We start from the raw sequence: 20241 nt of genomic DNA on the forward strand, positions 1-20241 counted from the left end.
GTGGCCCAAGACGTGAGAACAAACACGTACTAACTACGCTATCCAGACATGAACTTCTTTTTAATGGAGACACATTGTTGATCACAATTTATTTCCAAGTCATGAAATGCCAGCAACAGAACAGACTGAATCAGCAGGTCAGGCTGGACAAATACTTGATTGTAGCCATGGTTGGTGGCTATGGGCAGCAGCACTGAGTTACGCAACGAGGCAACAGTTTTTTCTTCCACCTTCCTGACACAGCTGCCAGGTAAGGCCAAGGATGGACAGCTGATGAACTGTACGAACCATGCAAGAGTAACAAATGTGAGAGTAGGTGTGTAATAAATACTTGATGACATTAGAGAGGAGGGAAGGGAGGGGGAAGAGACTTGTTTTAAAAAATTATTTTCTGCAAGACGTTAAAGCTATTTTAAGTTTTGTCACCACCACAGTGGGCAGCCCAGTCCAGCAGTGACTAACTGGTACATGGATCAGTTTTTTAACCAATCTCCCTCTTCACATGAAAAGGTTTGAACAAATTTAGGTATCCACTTGCTAAAGCTCTGGGGTTAAAGAAGTGATCAGTAATCAACATTTATTTCACACCTAGGCAGAATGACTCGAACTGAAGACTACTGTTCAGCTTCATCTTCAATTACTTCAATTCTGCGAGGCCCGTAGAGTAGAACGTAAGCTATATGCCAGTCGCCACCCCCAGATAACCTCAAAATGTCTTCAGGTGTAACAATGCTGACTTTGTCATCATCAAACTTAATCCACTCATCTGCAAGAAAAACAAGGGGATTATTTGTAATTTAGGCACATAAAATTGAGGGCTGCTCAACAGCCCCTTAACTACCCTTCCCAGCTTCCTCCTTTGACGTGCTGTTTTATTTTACTCCATTTTTATTTTTACCTTGTTTCCTTTTAACCCAAGACACATAATGCCCAGAGGAACTTGATCTGCCTTGATGTGTTAGCACTGCTTGCAGGTCATAATAGCCACAATTATTAGACCCAATATCTGAAGGAGAAGGGGAAAAAAAAAAAAGAGTCAATTCAGGTTTACACGGCAGAACCTTAGCATTTTTAACAGCATGCAGCCCTGTAACCTGTTAGCCAGTGTGGCTAACAGCCACGTTTACACAGCTACACAATGTAGCTGTGTAAAACCCCATTTACAGCATGGTTCTAAATCCTGTGACCTAACAGCAGCAGCTTTGAGACAGGCTATTCCCTGAAGAAACAGGGAACGCTGGGCATTTTCATGACATAAACTTGTATCCTGGATGCAGTGCAAATGCAGTAAGCCCAAAGCACTGATGATAGATGGTCAGTAAAGGTGATGCTTCTGGGCAGGCTCAGCCTTAACAAGTCCTCCTCAAGTTTTTGCTTCCATTTCAGCTTCCCCCTCCCACTGACAAGGAAGCTCACCAAACAACTGCACGTTACATGCTAATGTCTCTTAGGTGCACGTTTTCCTATACATCAACGTGTCAGATGGACGACAGCCTTGTCAACTGAGTGGCATTTTAACTTGCCTAATCTTTCAGGTTCTTACATTTCTGTCACTTTCTGAAAACTAATATTCAAGGGCACTAGAAAAAAACAAAATAAACAGGGTTCTCAAGTACTCCCACTATCGGATTCACTTAAGCATGCGTTTTATGGGAAGTTACTTTAAAACAGCTACGCGTCCCCTCCATACTCACCATCAGGAAAAGAGAAGGGTTCATATTTAACTTCTTTCTGTGCACCATCGCTTTTACTAGACTAGAAAACAAAATATGCCAAATTAAAGTGGAAATGGTTTGGAGAAAAAGCTTTAGCGCAATCCTACTAAATACTATCTCCATATTTGTTTAAAAATGTTTCTAAACCTTAACATTTTTGTTCAACAGAACAGAGTCTACTGAAACAGATCCTACTACAGTAATTCTAGCTGGACATCCCAAAACTTAACCTAGACAGTAACACCTGGAAAAGCAAGTATGTAACCATTTTAGCACATATTGCCCTGGTGGCTCACCTACCAAATTTACAGTTTGGGAGCACCAAAGCAATTCTGCAATTTCACAATTTTATTCCTTGTTAGGGAATTGCTAGCAGCAGAAGCAGCAGCAAGACAATACCAGCCAAAGTACCAATATATTCTGTTTTAAAATAGCCCTCTTCTTGCTCCTAACCATGTAAGAAGAGATGCAAAAGCCTTATTCAAGTATTTAAACAGAACTGCCAAGAACGAGGCCAGGAAAAAGCTAGTAAATAAAAATAAAAAGTCAGTTTTAGAATATGTAAGACAGGGTAGGAAATGAAGCCATCTACCAACATTTTAGAATGCAGACATTAGTGAGACAAGTCCTTGCACAGCCCTTTCTCGTACAGCTGCTGAGCAGGGAGGGAAGAGCTGTCTGTAACTGCACTGAAGTGACCCGCCAGCAAGCAGTGAGAGAATCACTTTGTGCAGCTCACAATAAACCTTTCTGCGCAACAACAGCAGGCAGAAAGGCTGCATTAAGGCATTTTGAAATAAACTCATTAAAAATGCCATAATTATATGTATTTGATATCTACACATGCATATATTCTGATACACAAAACCAAACTGTACATGTATTTTCCCAGGAACATTTGAATTCTCATGTTTGAAAGCCTCCAGAACCCTTAGTTCCTTCAGGGGGAGTCTTTCCACAAAGGCAGGGTTTTCCCAGCTTTTTGGCTACCCAAACAAGCTCTCCATGTTCTATATGCAGTGATGCCCAGCACTGGTTTTAGCAGTAACATGACTATCAAGCGCACAATCCTGCAAGCAGTTGCACGGTTCTACACCCTGCTCCTACTGACTCCAGTCCCAAAGCTGACCCACCAGGAACAGAGTCAGAGTTTCCCTGATCTATTAAAAAGTATTTTAAAAGGTAAACAGTCACACTCCCTTTTTTCAAGCAGAACACTTTGAACACTGAATTACGATCAACTGATGAGTTGATTGGCCTAGTGTATATAAACACAACAGCGTCAAGGTGTTATGCTTAAGTGTAACATGAAACTAAAGAGCTTTTTACACCATCAGTAACATAATTCATTTCATCACTGTAACTCCGATTAGAACATAGAAGGGTTGTACAGAGATCCTGCAATGAACATGATCAAAGAACCTGATTAGATTAAGAGATGCTAGAAAAAAACACGTAATGCTTTGGCCCATAGTATCAACGCTTGGATTTGTTTAAAAGCACTGCAGATGAATGACACGTCTGAACAAACTGCCCATGAAAATGCCGTAAGACTTACATTCTTTGGCTGCTGATTTACTTTTTTGTCCTCTAGATCTTTGAATTTTGATCGATAAGAAACCATTTTTTCCTGAAGATCTGGCGTACACAGCTCATACACATCCAACATGAGAGGAAACTTAACATCCTAGGAAGTGAAAAGCACAAATATTATTAGGATAATTTAGTATTCCACATTGAATTGTTCTCCCATGGGAGAACAAGTCACTAAGTCCAATTAACTGCAACTCATCATATATTATGACAGCTTGATCTACTTTAGTGTGTAAAATAACCTTTGTGGATAGTATTTGCGTAAAGGACTACAGTACTTTCCACGGAAGCATGTCTCATTTGATATAAACAAACCATTAACTGAAGTAAAGAGAGAGAAAAAATTGTAATGGCACTGGAGCAAATTCATTTCTGTCCCTTACTTCCCTCTTCCCCAGTTTATTTTGGTAGTACAATTGACCACGTACCATCACAACTGGGAACAAAGCTGCTTTGTCTCAAGCAATGCAGTTACACTGTTAATATTTTAAATAATGTAAAAGTAATTTTAAAGCAAGCAATTCAGTAAATGATTTGCAAGTATAAATCATCTACCGATGATGAAAAGCATAAAGAATTAAACTTTACCATGCAGAAAACTCACCTTAAGAACTTTGGCATTCACAGATTCTTTCTCTTTGTAAAAAAATCTAACCATCTGAATAGTCAGGTACGCTGGCAAGCGACTAATTTTAGACTAAAAAAAAAAAAAGTTTAGAAGACACTGTTACTTCAGATATTCACAGATCATGTATACCTTATGCACTACTCATCCTAAATTATAAGGTGTTGTGGGAACATACTTGCACATAAAGGAATTAAACAAGCCCTCCCATCTTGTAGCTCTAGATAGCAGTGTATGTACTCTACCACCGTGTGCTGTATCACAGAGAGAGCAACAGAAGTACCACTCACAGATTTGATATAGAGTGCGTTTCTCTGCAAAGTCGGAGAGAGTTTAGTGATTTCCTCTTGAAGACGCTGTTCAAAAAAAAAAAAAAACAGACACACTTATCATAAAACACACATCTTAAAGCCTGACATGGATAAACAAACTAAATCTTATTCTGCCAATCTATTCTGTTGCTATCATCAGGAATTCTGAAATTCCTTGACACAACGGGCATGGCCATTCATTTGTTCAGCTCCACAGTCATCTTTCATGAGACCTAACACCACTACGCTTCTCTCTGTAGATTTTATTTTGCAAAATGTGGTTCTCTTGCAGTTTAAGAATCTGGATTTGGTTATGAATGTGTCGTGCCATGCCTGGAACACAATGAAAGAAAATTTTGAAGTTTCCTGTGGCATGAATATTTGCAGTTTTTAACTGTCAATCTAAAGTAGACAGAGCTGTATATATCAGGAGAGAGGTGGTGATACTCTGCTTCCAGGGCCTTCTCCAAGTTCAGGGAAAGACTGACTTGGTTTGCAGTGGTGGGACTCTCGTTGCTACAGGCAATCCTATATAAGGATCCTGTAAAATCCCCATAAGAATTCTAGACTACCTTTTTGGCCTGAAAGTGGGGTTTCTTTTTTCATAATCTTTATAATCTGTAAGCATTAACTATTGATCTTGGTTTTCCTTCTAAATTCTTTCAAAAAAATAAAGAGCAGATGCAAAGATTATCTGAGAACCGTGCAACTTGGTCCAATCCTGTACAAACCAAATCACTGCTTACAAACTTATTCTTACACTAATACTCCGTAGGAGCAGTTACTACAAAGTTTTGTAGTAAATCCTCTCCTTGCTCCTTCAAATTCTCAAAACCAAACCAAAAGCTTAGAAGTATATACAAATGCACACGCAGACCACCTTAAGAAGCCCTATTTAAATAAAGAGCTTACAGATGATGTTATTTAATGGAAAATTACCCCAACTCCCCAGTCTGCAAAACAGAAATTAAGCTTAGTTGTTCCACTACCTGTTTTGTTTGTTTCTCCCTCGTCAAACGCAGCAATCAAAACACTACCCTGTGTTCAAACTGACTTCTGGAGAACCATTTACAGCATGGTTAATTCACGATACTGCTCAGTCTAAAGTATGATTTGTGTAAAGTGTAAAAAAAAATTGCTCAGCTGGCTTACAAGGAATAAATTGGCTTGCACTTGGATACCTGCATGAGGGAGACCATATCAGGATCCAAAAACAAAAAGTCTCTGAAGTCTGCTTTATATTAATGTGTAATTCATGTTCACTTCCATCCACACAACAACCCCAAAAAATCTTGGAACTCAGTAAAGCCTGGACAGCAGATGTGAATTCCAAGTCAGGCATAAATGAAAAAAAAAAGAAACATCACTGCAAAAAACAGGCCATTTAGAATTTCAATTAAACAGAAAGCTGTAACGACTTACCAACTTTAATCCTGTAAACAGATATTTCACTTCTTGATTGATAAAGCAGCTAAGCTGAAGCTGATTCTCCTTTCCCTTAGTTACTTCCTCTTCTTCAGCTTCCGTACATTTCATGCTTCACAGAATTAAGGAAAACCACCAAGAGCTGAACTACTGCTATGGTGAAAGTAACACGCTGAATGGCACAGTAATTAAAATAAGACAATCCTGTGCTTATGCATCACAGCACTTTGACTTCTACCAGTATAAAAATGAAGATTTGAAACAGACACTCCTTCGGACCAGTCTGTTCCTTGTATCTAACCACAAGCGACAGCTGAGGCAGGCAGCATATCAAAGTAAGTTTTCAATCACTACCTAAGCTTCCAAGGACTGCTTTTTTCCCCCCCCCACCAGGTCACAGACCATACAAACTAGCTGCCAATGCCAAGTGTTGAAGCCCTTCTGTGGTATTATTAATTATAAACAACTTCTACTCCTGCTGCTGGCCAGACGTCCCATTTCTTTAACTCCGCACGACCTCCTTTCTCTGCCTTGCATGTGTCCTCTTCACTGAAATTAAGCCCATTTCTTCATTATTTTCTACATGTTCCCCTAACCATTCCAGCCAATCTTTTTCTATATTTTCACTAACTCTCTTCTTTCATCCACTTCCTTTTACTGAGGTATTTTTCTGACTGCTCTGAATGCACCTATTCTACAAACGTTGCTGCCTTAATAACACTTCCTAAGGCTTGCAGCAAAGCTTTTCTACCAAGTCCCTTTTTCCTGCCATCAGCCTATGCATTATTCCTCTTAGCTATTCACTTTGCTCCTCCCAGCTACTTCAGGGATAACAAACTGCATGGGATAGGGAGAGAGAGACGCATGACTCACCTTAAAAAAAAAAAAAAAAAAGAGGAAAAAGAGCAAAAAAAAGCAAAAGAGCAAAGTTTACAGTATAAATCTTTCTGAAAAGTGATGGTGAGTTTAATAAGGGACAGGATTTCGGGAGGGAGAAGAGTAATTGGTTGGTATGACACGCATGCTCCAAGTGGCCTTCTGCTTTTTGTTCTCACTGTAAAAAAAGCTACCAGGAAGTTGTGAGCTGAATTAATTTCTTACTTTTAAATAATTACATATCTAACTTATTTCTTAAGAAACCAATCTCATATCAAGTCATCATATGTCCATGTGTAATGTACCAAAATTATCAGCAACACTTGCTGATAAGCCAAAAAAAATGCTACTTGGGAAGGTAATTACTTTTATTTGGATGAAGCGTCTCAGCACCCCTGAATCAGGTAACTGGAAATATTTCCTGGGGAGGAAGTCTGGTATTTAAAATCAGTGCTTTTTTTTCCCTGTAAATTTCCATTACTTTTCTTCCTCCTCTCTCAAAGTATATGGAAACTTAATTTTACCTGCTGTGTACTCCTGCAACACATCATTGCCTCTTTTACCCAACAAGCATCATTATTTTCTCTGCTATTCCGGATGATGTTTTTCAACCCCCCTGCACTCAATTACTGAAGCACAAAACTGTTGTCATTCTTTATGCCTTGCCTTAGTGTTTAGGATACGCTGTTTCAAATTCAATGCTGAAGAACTGATCGATTAAGCTCTTCTTTTTAGAAGTTGTTGCGGCAGCTCCAGAATCTGTCTGTAAAACAAATTCTCTTATGATGTAACTTTAGATAGCAGGTAAAGACAGTTGTCTTCACAGACAAAATAACCCCAATTTATTTAAAGTCTTTGAAGCCTTTTCTTTCACCTTTCAACAGGTGCATTTTCTCCTAGTCGATCTCCTCATGCAGCGTAAAAATTCTAAGACAAATGCATTTATACCATATATTTATACAGACAGCAATATGCTGATCAGACATACCAAAAAATAATTTCACTTCCTGGACTATAGCCACATATTAAAGAACTCGGAAGAGATGACTCTTAACAAAAATGTACGTGAAGTGCGAGTAAAATATTGTAAATCCGAACTCCAGTAGAGCAAGACTACAATTACCTCCATCACTGTATCACCTTCTATGCCTTCCAGCTTCTGCTGTAGTACCCTCATCATCTGCACCCAGCACTCATTGGCATCCTAGGACAGCAACACAACGTTAAATGTGGCTAGTGGCAGAATGGCTGAATAAACAGTATTAAAACCATCCATCTACACGCTGTAAAACAAAATAAAGATTCCTTAACTAAGAATTTATCCCTATTCCAGCTTACATTTTCATACCTAGATTGCATTCAACTTTTCTAGAGAATATAAAAGCACAGTGGGATAAATTATTTTAACAGCAGGAGAATGTTAACATATTTGTGTTCTTGACTACCAAGATAATACAGATTTTTCAAAGAACAAGCTAATAATCGCTCCTTACCTGCTGAAGGTACTGTCCTTGATCCCCTTTCTCTGCAAACTGTGGGAAGGCCATATGTAAAAACTGCAGAAGAATGATAGGCGGGATACTGGAGGAAGTTTTATCCATGGAATCAAACAAGTCCCTAAGAGCTTGAAAAAAAGTGAATATTGTGAGAAGTGGGAAAAAAATTCAAACATTTCAGGAAGTTTAAAAATAACAGTATGATGACAGCAACATTTAAAGATCGATCATTTAACAGTGTCCAATTTGATCTTTCCAAAACAGGGTGAAATTTTCCAGGTGGAAGAACAGGTGCACCTAACAGCTCATTTGTGAACATGACTTTGCAAGTGTAAAGATGACAAATCTGAGCTTGGCACGTAGTGCCTTGTCTTTCCTGGCTGCTAAAAGAAAAACATTTTTGAACAGTTCAGATTTCACTTAACATTCAACTGAGGAGCAACGTTTTCACAGTAGGACAACACCTGGAGAAACCAGAAGGTGTTCACGATCTATACTCTAGAGCAGCTCGAGTTTCACCAGCTACTCAAAACCAAAATACGTTTTCCCCAACTAAAATATCTAGAAAACACTCATGCTTTACTTAACATCCAGGAAAACAAATATCCGTGTGCATATGTGCAGACAGTTCCTAACTATGTGTAATTCCATGAATGATACCAATTGCATGACAACACACAGGGCTTTCTTTTTGGCCCCAGACACACTACTCTATACATCTCACCTAACCATGTTATAGCATTTTACCTCCACAAATCACTTCAGATACCCGTTAACCCTCACAACAACACTGTGAGGTAGGCAATGGTCTGCGTCTTCACTAATTTACAAGCGGAGAGATTAATGACTGAATGATTCACCTGGAACTGATGAATCAAGATCACAAGGAACCAAGGTCAGTTCCTGCCTCTCTTTAAGGAATACCTTCAGTGACTTTGGTAAGAGGGACAATTGATACAAACAATTAAAAAAAATGCCCTAAGTGTCATGCAGGAGTTCTTGACCAGCCCAGCACTAAAGAGTTGTGTAAGATTTACTCAGATCTTAAACGACTACGACTCCTAAAAAGGTACAGTTGTCATCTTAAAAAGAAAGTAAGGGACAAAGTAAAGGCAGTGGAAAGGGGAGGGGCAGGCATGGTTGTATAGAGTAACCATTGAACTTACCACCCCAAAATTCGATCAGCAGGCATACCCACAAACTGGACCTTTCCTTCCTTATATTGTTTTGTTTTTCCTTAAATGGACTGGTAGAAATCCCAGTGTCCTGGCCCAGCATCTTAGTGGGGCAATGAAATAGAGTGAAAAAAGAAAAAGTGGACAAATAATACCCTTGTTCAAGTGTAAGGGGTCTAACTAGAATTCTAGTTAGAACATGGAAGTAAGGGGCCATGGTGAGCTCCCACAGTGTGAGCACCCAGATCAACACAGTAAGGAGGAACTTCCCTTTAGAAGACACCGCTTTGTTTCAGTTATGAAATCTGGAGCAGTAGGGTAAAGGCTGAGACCACCGATAAAGCATCAGCTACCACCCTGACAGTAATGCTCAGCCAATAAAACATTAAAAAATATCAATGGAATATATATGCGAGGGGTACGGTACTAGCCTACAGCTGCTCACAAATATTTCGGCACAAAACGATCAGATCAGCAGATGGACGCAGTCACTTAGAAATTTCCAATAACCTTATGCCTACATGTAAAACAGTAACAGATATGAATGCTTTGTATCTGAACCTAGCTAACGTTTGAATATACATGTATTTCTCCTGGTGTGCAGCTCCATAACACGCAGCGATGCACGCTTTGCAGCCATAGTCTAACCTTCAAAGATACTGAATAACAAGTAAAGTGAGCTCTCCAGATCTGAAATTCCTAAAGTATATGCACTAAAGAAGCATACAGAGAGCTCTAACTGCAATTTTCATCTCTAGTCACCAGGAAATCACAGAGTACCCTAGCAGCCTATGTTTTTGTCTAAACACCAACCTGCAGTAATGTACTGAGCAGAGGCCATTTCTCCTGAAGCTCTTAAGGCACCACCATACCTGAAAGAGAAGAACAACAATTGGTTAAGTAGTCACACTCAATCACAAAGAGCACTCAAGTTTTTCAATCAAAGCAGGTGGCAGCCGGATTTAAACAAATCTATCAAAAGAACTCAATCATTAAAATGGAAGTAATGGAAGAAAAGATTTACTCAAACCAAAGTCTCTGTTACTCTGCAAGCAATGCACAGAAGCACTGGCACACAGAAAATTAGCGTCCTTGAGAACACGTTAAGTGCTACTTCCCCAATCCATTTGTCTCAAAGAAGCATTCTGTTTTTAAAGAGACTGAGAAAAATTCTGAATAGAAGCTACCTGATTTCTGAAACGTTTGCCACACTGCTTTAGACGCATGGGAAGAAAAAACCTTCAAGGAAAGATGTCAGCTAAAACGCAGAGTTGGAGAGCAGTCTTCCTCCTTCCACAGCAGAAGTAAAACAGGGAGAGGTGACACATTTTGGAGGAGGGGAGGCATTTCCCACTCTGGAAAAGTATGCAAGCCTACCCACACTACCAGGACCTACTACTCCTCTTTAAATGATTCCTTCATTTACCACCTGCATGAGGAACAGATGGCTTTCTCGAAGGATCTCCAGATCCTCAAAGAATTTCTGAAGTTTTGACAAATGCGAAGGCCAGCTAATAATCAAACTAACCACTTTAAAAAACAACCATAAATCACAACATAATAGCTTTTTATTTTTTTTTTTAAATCCTGCATATTTGAGTAGTTGTCAGGGAAAACCACACAGTTTAATGATTCTATTCCCACACAGGAAAACATATTGTCTCTTCTGATAATGTCAAGGGGCCTTCAAGCAGAAGGAGGGTGCGTTCTGGTGCAATCTCAGCCTGAACTTTAAAAATCCTGCTCATTGCCAGATGATGAGCAGGAAGCTGGCCTCCTGTCATGCTACAAAAATGGGAACACCCTTGCAGAGATCAACTAAACGGATGATGAAAAATGAAGCCATACTAATAAATTTTCTCGTTTAAGACCGTTCACCCCTCTCCCACTGCCATATACCCTTCCATACCATTATCAAGCACAGAAGGCCAAATAAAGGCCAACTCTCTGGTGGCAAACAGAGCAGGAGTCTACAGACCCTGACTTCCCACAGACAAAAAGGCCACATCTTGTACTGCAATCTGCCAGCTTTAGAGGGTACATTATGGCATTTGGTACATCCCATTTGTCAAACACTCTGATTCCGTGTAGTGTCACACAGAAATAAACAGACTTTTCGAAAACGACAACACCAAAAAGCAAGAAAAAGGTTTAAAACAGAGCTCCCCTACTTCACAAATAGTTCCCAGTGCTAAATAGTCGAGGCTCACTTGCTAATAGAGTGGAGAAAATTTAAGTACTTGAATAATTAGTGTTTATTCTGATTATTATAGAACATCCAGTTAAATACCAAGGTACCAAGAAAGCACTGTATTTTAAGGAAATCAATTTAACCAAGACAGCAAAGTTCTACCTAATCCTCACAATCTTTAAATACTGATGGTTCTTTAATTATAACTCATCTGGAGGACAAATCCAGGCTGATACTGCCACACATTCTTTCTTAATCTGATCTTTAGAATTTTCCCAAGAGTCTCTTGCAGATTCCTCACAAAAAAAAAAAAAGTCTCTTCCGTATTTCAGTCCAGAATCACACAAAAATCAGTCAGAAAAGTTACTCTACAATCAAAACCAATAAGGTAGATTCTTATAGACATAGCTTCTGTTCCCTACACATCCACATCACACAAACTCCAACTTCTTCCAGTTTGCTGCCACGGTAATGCCCACGGATCCATCACAAAGCTTCCCGTTTCATCTCCAAGTACCAAAAGGGCAACAGTGTTGGAATTTCATATTATAAAACTGAAAACACATTATTCAACAAAGCCATTAAAATATATATAATGTGTTCTTCAAAGGAACAGGACTCCCACACACTCCTTTCATACAAAACCAGGCCATACGAACAAACACAGAAACAAGGGTTCAGAGTTCAGCAGGCTTGTTTAAGCATTTTAAACAAGTCTTCGCAAGAGTTACTTTTTGGCTAGGCAAACCTCATTCTCTCCATTAAAAGCCAGTTCCAAAAAACACACAGTCCTAAATCTTTTTTTTTTTTTAAAGCATAGACTAGCAAAGCCATAGGATAAAGTTTAATTAATCATTAGCTTAATCCTTAATAGATTTTAAGAAAAACTTATTGTTATGATAATCCATAGCAGGCATTTTGTGGAAGTCTTCTTAACACTATTTCCTAAGCTAAACAAAACATTCTAGTCATGGTATTTTTACACCAAATCCTACCTTTTAAGGGCCTCTTTCACTTCTGGCACAGAGCGGATACACTGAACTGTAGCGTTCATGTAGCAAGTGTTGCCAAGGTTTGTCAATCCACATGGTAATTCCATCTACCAAAAAATTTACAAGGGTGCTTAAAGGTCTGAGAGAGATGCGTAACCATTTTTTCATAAATGCTATAAACTGACAGCAACTCGCAAGAAAATGAATGATCAGAGAAGCACAAAAGCTGGAATATTCCATCAGACTATGTTATTGAGTTTTCCTGAGCCATTTTCTGCTTATATTAATCTATTTCACAATTTGTTGCTTTTAGAGGACATCCAGGAATGCTTTATGTTTTTTTCCCGTGCATGTTTAGTTTAACGAGCATATTGTTCAAGTATGGGAGTCATTTAGAAAGCTCATTTATGATCTAATTCAAATTCTGACCTTAAAATTCTACTTCCATCACATTTCCACAAATACTTTTGTGACCTACACTGATGTTTTAATTAAAATCAGTTTCCAGTAGAACTCTGAATGGGATGAAGTTCATAGCTAGAAACAAAAAGCATTCTTTGAATCCTTCTCCAGAAGTCGGCAACAGATCTGATCTTTTTACACAATTTGTTAATTTCTGAAGTTCTGACAAATGTGAAGGCCAGCTAATAATTAAGCTAACCAGTTTCAGAAACAACCATAAATCACGACATAATAGCACTTTGTTTCTTTGTTTTGTAAAAATCCTGCATATTTGAGCAGTTGTCAGGGAAAAGCATGTATTTTAATGGTTCTATTTCCATACGGGAAAACTTATCTAACCCAGCAACATCAAAACTATCTTCATTTTGGAAAGAAAAGTTTACCTGATATAACATTACTTACAAGAACAAACAAAACCACAAACCAAACGTGTTTTCCTTTCACAGATACAAAGAAGGCAGTAAACAATTTGCACGTCTAACAGCTCTTATTCAGATAAGAGTTATGGACAACAATACAGCAAGGGTAATACAAAATTTGTCTTCAAAAGCATCAGTGATGCTATTTTTAAGTGTGCAGTTTAGTAAATTTTCTAAAGAAAAAATAGCATTAGTTATTTGACTTTTAAAATATGTTCCAGACTTCCATCACTGGGTCATCCGTGTAAATTTTATGTTTAAGAAGCTATAAATACTCAACCAAAGAATTACCATTTCAAAATGTACTTTTAAGCAACTACAAGTTCTTAAAAACTTGCCATTTTTTCAAAGGTTTACAAGAAACTGAAGTTGAGAATATGCTTACAGCTGAAGCCAACTGCTCCTCTGTCATGTCTTCTACAAAGACGGGTCGAGCAATGGGCTCTTCTGGGAGTGCATCTGCAGAGCCCATCATTAGTAAGGTCATCCCCTTGAAAGACAGTAAAAATAGTAATAAGTATTTAAGCTCAGTTACTTCCTTTAAAAAAATCATTAAGGGTCTTAACATATTTCACGTACTTCCCCTAAGATAAACTAGATCTTCCTCTTAGTTTACAGAGCTGATATGGTACTGTTTCTTACAGGTATACATCCCTAGAAAATAGATAAAAAAAAAAAAATAACCCAGTCTCTCAATCTCTCAAAAAAAAAGGCTGTAATTTTCTAGTTATCTGAAAAGCTTTCTGAGGATGTTAAACTTAACAAAAAGTCACTTCAGGCATGGGAACAATATAACAGTCAGGGGGGAAAAAAATCTTGTTACCATGCCTGCCAGACTATTACAAGGTAAAGGAGTCTGTCAGTATTCAACGGGGATAGAGCTATACATTAAAGGGAGAGAAAAGGGCTATCTGCAGGCCCTGAAAAATAAGGCGCTAAGGAGAAAGATGGGCAACAGAACAGACAGAAACTGCTTTCACAATGTAAATAAATCCCTAGAAGTTGTATATAACATTGTTAAAATAAATAAGGCAGCTATAAGCGTAACAGTATGCAGAAAAGGACAAGAGTATTACATTCTGGAGTTTTTGCTTAATGACCGCTACATGAGCTGCAACTTATTGCTACAGGCTGCTACGAGCTGCTCAGGAACTAATAACGAGGGTAAGAGTCACGCTAACTTACTCAATCTGCTCAATAAAGAACTGGAGTAAAACCTGTACCAAACAGATGTTACAAGATACCTACAGAAATGAAAATGATCAAAAACAGAAAAATCTTTCTGGTTCCCTGTTACAATATTACACAGGTAAGAAACACAAATCTTTTCATTTTTTGCTCTTTTTTTGAACAAATTCAAAGGTGGGAATAAACATTACTGGTGGCTTTCTTTTTAAAGAACAGCTATCTAGTACAGGAGATGCCTTTCTGTGGGTTGTTAAAAAAGGAAATAGGCAGAGCAGTAGCTTCAGCATTCCTAACGTAAGGATTCTCCACACCGTGGATGTACAAGTGCAAGGGACCACAGCCAGCGCCCAGGTTCACAAATTCTCTTAAATAACATCGCTTATTATCATGGGCACAGACAGACTACACAGAAGGCCCACTCATCTGACCCAGCACGTTTCTTGTAAGAAAGAAAGATACTCCAATAATTCATAAATATGGTGTAATTTCTCTGCTGATGCTAATTTTTTTATTATTATTATTTTTATAAATCAATGGTAAGGACTTAGTAAGAATGCTTAGCTGTGACAACTCTGCAATTACCCATTATCAAGGCCTGATTTTTAAGAAAGAATACCCGCTAAGACAGAATTCATACAGAAACAAGAATTTTACATTTTACTAGTTTGAGTTTTATTTTGGCATTTAAAGAATTCAGTTATTCCTTAGAACTTACATTTTTTATTTTTAAGTTTCCCCAGTCATCATCCTGTATTTGAAAAGAAATAAAAGAGAAGTTAATCATTTTCCACCAAAAGACATTAATATTAATCACGTATTTCTAAACATACAACTATGCTTCATCCAAAATTCCAAATATAAATGATTTACACATCAAGTCTTGTCTGACTAAAATACAAAGTAATCAAACCATCTTTTAAATACAGCTCTTCATTTGCTCTTTAACGCTGCTTGGCTGTAAACATATTTTCTAAGAAAGCTGTCTATGTTGCATTACACTGAGGCAAGTCTCCAGCACGTTAAGTATTTCTTAAGCATTTCTTAAACTAAAAATTAAAAAGTTGCGTTCAGATTCCAAACATTAAAAAGGAACAAAAAGAAACTCCCCACCAAGCAGAGCAGATTTTGGGGCAAACAAGACAAAAAGTGTTTTAAAACAGCAGTACCTCCCAGTCATTTAGCAAGAAACTTTTGCTAATATTTCCTAGTAGGAGGCAATGAATCACAAAGTATTTGTGAAAAGTATACTCCGGATACAAAGAAAGATCTTCTAGAGAAACACTTAAAAATATTGTTAATTACGTTACAGCGCAATAAAGAAATAATACAGAAAAGAGATTTCTACCTTCAAAGTTCCTCCTTTAACCATCACCTTCTGTCTAGCTGGCTGAACTCCAGTCAGTGCGAACAACTGGGCTTTGAAGACCATTGGAGGTTCATCAGTGTTAAGCTCCACACCATCGAATTTCTCTTTTCCCCATTTCACATTAACTGCAAAACAAAAGTATTTTGAAACTAGGTTATTTCCTAATAGAAAAGAACAGAATTACCAAGATTGAGCCAGTGTTTCCAATCTTGGACTTTACACCATCTCAAAACATTAGTTTTCAGCTCTAAAATGTGTCAATAATCAAGCTAAGGACCTCTTTTAGTAAAGGCATCCCTACAAAGCATCTATATAATTCTCCTTCAGTGGTAAACATACGCTCTTTAAAAACCAAGCTTTGAGAGCTACAGCGTTGGTTTCGTGCAGTGACACGAGGTGGTAAGCACACGCTGAGACAAGCCCCGCACCGCGGCACACCTTCTGCTGCCTCCTAACGTGATGTTAACCTGGCAGTGCCACTGCCAAGGCAGCCACTGTTACTGCCTTCCTCAGCTTGGGCAGCACGCACGAACAACATACCCACACCAAACACAGGCAGCAGCCTCGCAGAGGCTGCAGATCCCAAAGCCTTGACCCCAGTATAGGTATAGGGCTGGAATTAAAGATTGAAATGATGCTGGGTCACACCACAAGGGTAGCTCCCAATCCTGGAAACAGGATCGCTGGCAGAAATGTTAGGCACAGCGACACAAAGGCACAGTTATTTTGTTTTGACAAGGCTAGCACTAACCAATGCAAAAACTCCTGGAATAAATTGTGTTTTTAAAGAAGAGTTACGCTTCTTTGATCTTCTCTAATCAATCACTCTCATATGTACAGAAGGCCACTTCAACATGCTGTCGTTTTGCTGAAAGTCTGCAAAATACAGCGCACAGTGATACCCTACGTGCACAGTGAGCAGCCAAAATACCGTGTTTTGAGAGCTTTATCTTTCTGCCTACCTGTCCAGCTCGTAAGTAAATCTACTGTGGCAATTCACTCCGGGTTTCTTTCACCACCAAACTCTTGGAATTGTGATTAAAAAAAAAAAAAAACTTTGGAAGAGATTAGGATTTTATGTACACATGGTGCTTGTGATGGGTAACGGGGAAGAATCAACAAGACTCGCTGTAACTTATTAGCCTGCACAGCACCTCAATGCCAGGCTTTTTGGTATGACTGGCAGAAAGCACCACCTCATTTGCACAGCCTGCTGGTTTATTTTTTTTTTTAATACAAATAACATCCATTATTTCGCACAGGCAGGATTTACCAAACCCCAGTCTCTTCCCATTTCCTGGGACGCGCACCCAGCCGCTGCCCAGGCCAGCCCTCGCGTTTTGGAGCAGCGGGGCACGCAGCCACCGCACATCCCTCCCTGCCAACTTTCCCTACAGCAGGCAGGGAGCTCCCCAGCCCACCAAACCTTTAACTCTGAACCCTGAGGAGCTCGGGGGAGGGGGCTCAGCCTCAGCTCTCACACGCGGCAGGCCGGCGGCACCCATGGGCACGGCCCGGGGCCGGGCCGCTCCCCCCTTCCCCCCCGGCTCACCTGAGAAGAGCGGCATGGCGGCGGCGGCGGCCCGCGGGGCACGGAGGGAGGGCAGGAGGGAAGGAGGAGGGCGGCTGATGGCGGCCGGGGCCGTGTGCCTGTCCGGGTCCGTTCGGCGGCGGCGCCCCGCCGGGCCCTGAGCCACGCCGCCCCCGGGATGACGCTGCGGAAAGGCAGCGGGCTGCGTGCGCACCAACGGAAGGGCGGCGCCGGCATGGCGGAGCTGCCGCCCTCACGGCCACAACGGCCGTTAACCGCCATTAACGCCCGCCCGCCCCTGTGGGGAAGCGACCCCGGTTCCCTCACCCTGAGGGGAAGCGCTTCTGCCGCGGGGTGAGCCGGCTCGCTCCCCGCTGACCCAAAATGAGCGGTTGCCCGAGTGGCACATCTAATTCGTTAATAAATTTTTTTGGGAAAAAAAAAGTGGTTTTGAGCAAACCGAGCGCGAAGTGCGTCTAGGAAGGGTTGGTTCCCCGAAGTGTACGGAGCCAAGTGTTGAGAGGGGGCAGTTAACGAACCAGCAACTGCAGGTTTAGTTTTCAGTGAAAGGTGGCTGCTGAGGAATGCCGAAAGAATCCTCCAAACAGTTAAAAAATAATAATAAAAATAAATAAATAATAATAATAAAAAATAAGATACTACAACCAATAAGTTTAGGGACATTTCACCTGCTTCTACAAAAGCTATTGGTGGTTTGGCCAATTAAAGAAACCAAAACCGTGCTTAAACATATAAAAAACAAGTGAATGCCAGAATGAAACATCTCGAAGCTCTCCTCTTGGTTTCCTCAGACCCCTCCGAGCTATTGCCTCTGGAGACCCCAACACTACTCCGCCAAGAAATATATTTCCTTCACAAACGCTGCTCCTAGAACATGGTTTTCAGCTCCAAACAGTTGACAGTTTTACAGAACAGCCATTAAAAAAATAATCCAGGCCTTGCAAATAAGCTTTAACATAGAAGGCTTGGAAATTTAATTCTAGGTTTGTCCTGGAAAGGGAGCAAAGTGGATTCTGTTGTTCACTGTAGACATGTGAAGGAGAAGCTCTGGGGAATAAGGGTTGTTTTACAGTGAAGCTGTGATGGCTGAAGTGCAGCTCTTATCTTGAGTTATGATGGAGTTTGCAATTACTGAGGCAAACTTAAGCACTGTAAAAGGCTATCAGCAAGCACGATGAATCATTTACGAGTTTGGGTTGCTTAAAGGAGACAAGCTAGGTTTCTAGAAAACCTTTAGTCCAGCTCGGGTGAGGTCCTGCGGAACAGATCACAGCTGCCTGTTCATGAGTGTCAATGCAGGATATTTCCAGTCTAACCATTTGTTCTCAATACTGACAGCCACCTATACAGAGATCGTTTATTCCTGGCTCCTAAACGAAAACTGAAGGTGAACAGAACGCGTTCTCCCTTTAGAGGATCAGGTACTCAAGCACATACAGAGTTTGGAAAGGCACTAGAGGGTGCTGTGCTGAAAGAGAAGAAACTGGCTTTGTACCTGCAGGAAAACACTTCCCAGCCTCCCCACGGTGAAGAACCACTACCTCCTGCTTTTCTTTTTCTTTCCTCCATGATCTTTTAGGCCTTTTCACTCCCGTAACAGCTTCGTGCCTGTTTCCTTAAGGAGAGGATCACCAGACAGATGCTGGCGTCTTCGAATCTTACACATCCTGACGTAAGGAATATAGAAACAAGGAGTGCAAAATATAGAAACAGGAGGCCAAAAGTGCCTTTTCATGGCTGTGGTAGAACAAAAATACTACTCTTCATTTCAGATAATTAGTCTCAGGAATTAAAATACTGCATTTACTTTTCTTGTTTCTTTACAGGGAAGATGTGTTATCCTCATCCAGTACATTTGACACATGCATGTCTAACTATACTTTTTTTTCAGCGAGGAATATAATGTTCTTGGGAATCCTTCTGTGTATCTTCAGGCTTTAAAAGCTTTGATGAATGTGTACTCACAGCTCAGGTAGGATCCAATCACGTGCAATCCTGTCTTAAAGATAACCACCACACATATTCAACTCAGAAGAATCTTGAAGTGCCTTAGGTGTGATTTTACAGTGTCCTAGTGTTTTGTAGTGCTCTACACATTTAAAAACAAAGTTCTTCACCTATAAGGTCAGCATTCCACTTCACCACAAAGCTTTGACTGTCTCCAGATGAAGACCCAGAAAACAAGCAACAGAAACAAGATATCTGAAAAAACACAGTATGCACGTTTCCAGCCCCGCAGGGGGCTAAGCAATTAAAAAACAAAAACAAACAAACAACAAACAAACAAACAAACTAAAAAACACATAAGGGAATCAACCTGGCTGCCCTGTGCAATAGCAGCTCCTAGAGCTGCCACGGGGGCCTGTGGCATGGCACAGCCTGGGCACCCCCATCCTGAAATCCACCCTTGCATCTGGTCCCCAGGTGACAGTAACAAGCTGAAAAATGTGAAACATAACATAACCATTCTTCTGTGTGTTCTACATCGATGTTGATACTCTTCTCCATAACATGAACAAATAGCTTCTTGGAAAGGAACCTAATTTGTGATTTTTTTTTTTCTTGTTCCCCCCCCCCCCCTTCAAATACTTGGGATAACTAGTTATCAAATATAGGGTAGGTAGGGATTATAGTTTTGAACTATAAGAGGGGAGATTTAGGCTAGATGCTAGGAGGAAATTTCTTCACTCACAGGGTGGTGAGGCCCTGGCACAGGTTGCCCAGAGAAGCAAGCTGTGGATGCCCCATCCCCGGAGGTGCTCAAGGCCAGGGTAGAACCAGACGGTCTTTAACCCAAACCATTCTATGATTATCTACGTAGGGATTGTGGCACCAAGTTGTCAAAGGAATCTTGT

General features: G+C 40.1%; 1 protein-coding gene across 2 annotated transcripts; it reads right to left on the minus strand.

The window, feature by feature from the left end:
- Positions 1 to 41: 41 nt before the first annotated feature.
- On the minus strand, positions 42 to 17565 carry USP14 (ubiquitin specific peptidase 14). 2 transcript variants are annotated; one of them, XM_084507431.1, is made up of 17 exons: positions 17387 to 17565; positions 15814 to 15959; positions 15184 to 15216; positions 13666 to 13770; positions 12403 to 12506; positions 10030 to 10088; positions 8039 to 8169; positions 7669 to 7749; positions 7229 to 7308; positions 5667 to 5781; positions 4224 to 4289; positions 3913 to 4005; positions 3274 to 3402; positions 1695 to 1755; positions 899 to 1006; positions 589 to 766; positions 42 to 278 (listed from the first exon to the last, which is right to left on the minus strand). In XM_084507431.1, the coding sequence occupies exons 1-16, from the start codon at positions 17400 to 17402 to the stop codon at positions 615 to 617; spliced, it is 1479 nt and encodes a 492-aa protein (XP_084363557.1). In that variant the 5' UTR covers positions 17403 to 17565; the 3' UTR covers positions 42 to 278; positions 589 to 614. The 2 variants fall into 2 exon arrangements, with proteins under 2 accessions (XP_084363557.1, XP_084363558.1); XM_084507432.1 differs by having other exon boundaries at positions 8039 to 8162; positions 10026 to 10088.
- Positions 17566 to 20241: the final 2676 nt, after the last annotated feature.

This window comes from Aythya ferina (genome assembly GCF_964211825.1).
Source record: "Aythya ferina genome assembly, chromosome: 2".
Lineage (NCBI taxonomy): Eukaryota > Metazoa > Chordata > Aves > Anseriformes > Anatidae > Aythya > Aythya ferina.

Bases quoted from the DNA above. Each gene is read 5' to 3' on its own strand.
- USP14 (XM_084507431.1), bottom strand. The intron at 12,507-13,665 runs GTAAGCATATTC...ATTTTTTGGTAG, and splicing joins AGGAGCAGTTGGCTTCAGCT to ATGGAATTACCATGTGGATT. The intron at 8,170-10,029 runs GTTGGTGTTTAG...CTTTTTTTCAAG, and splicing joins TGCTCAGTACATTACTGCAG to CTCTTAGGGACTTGTTTGAT.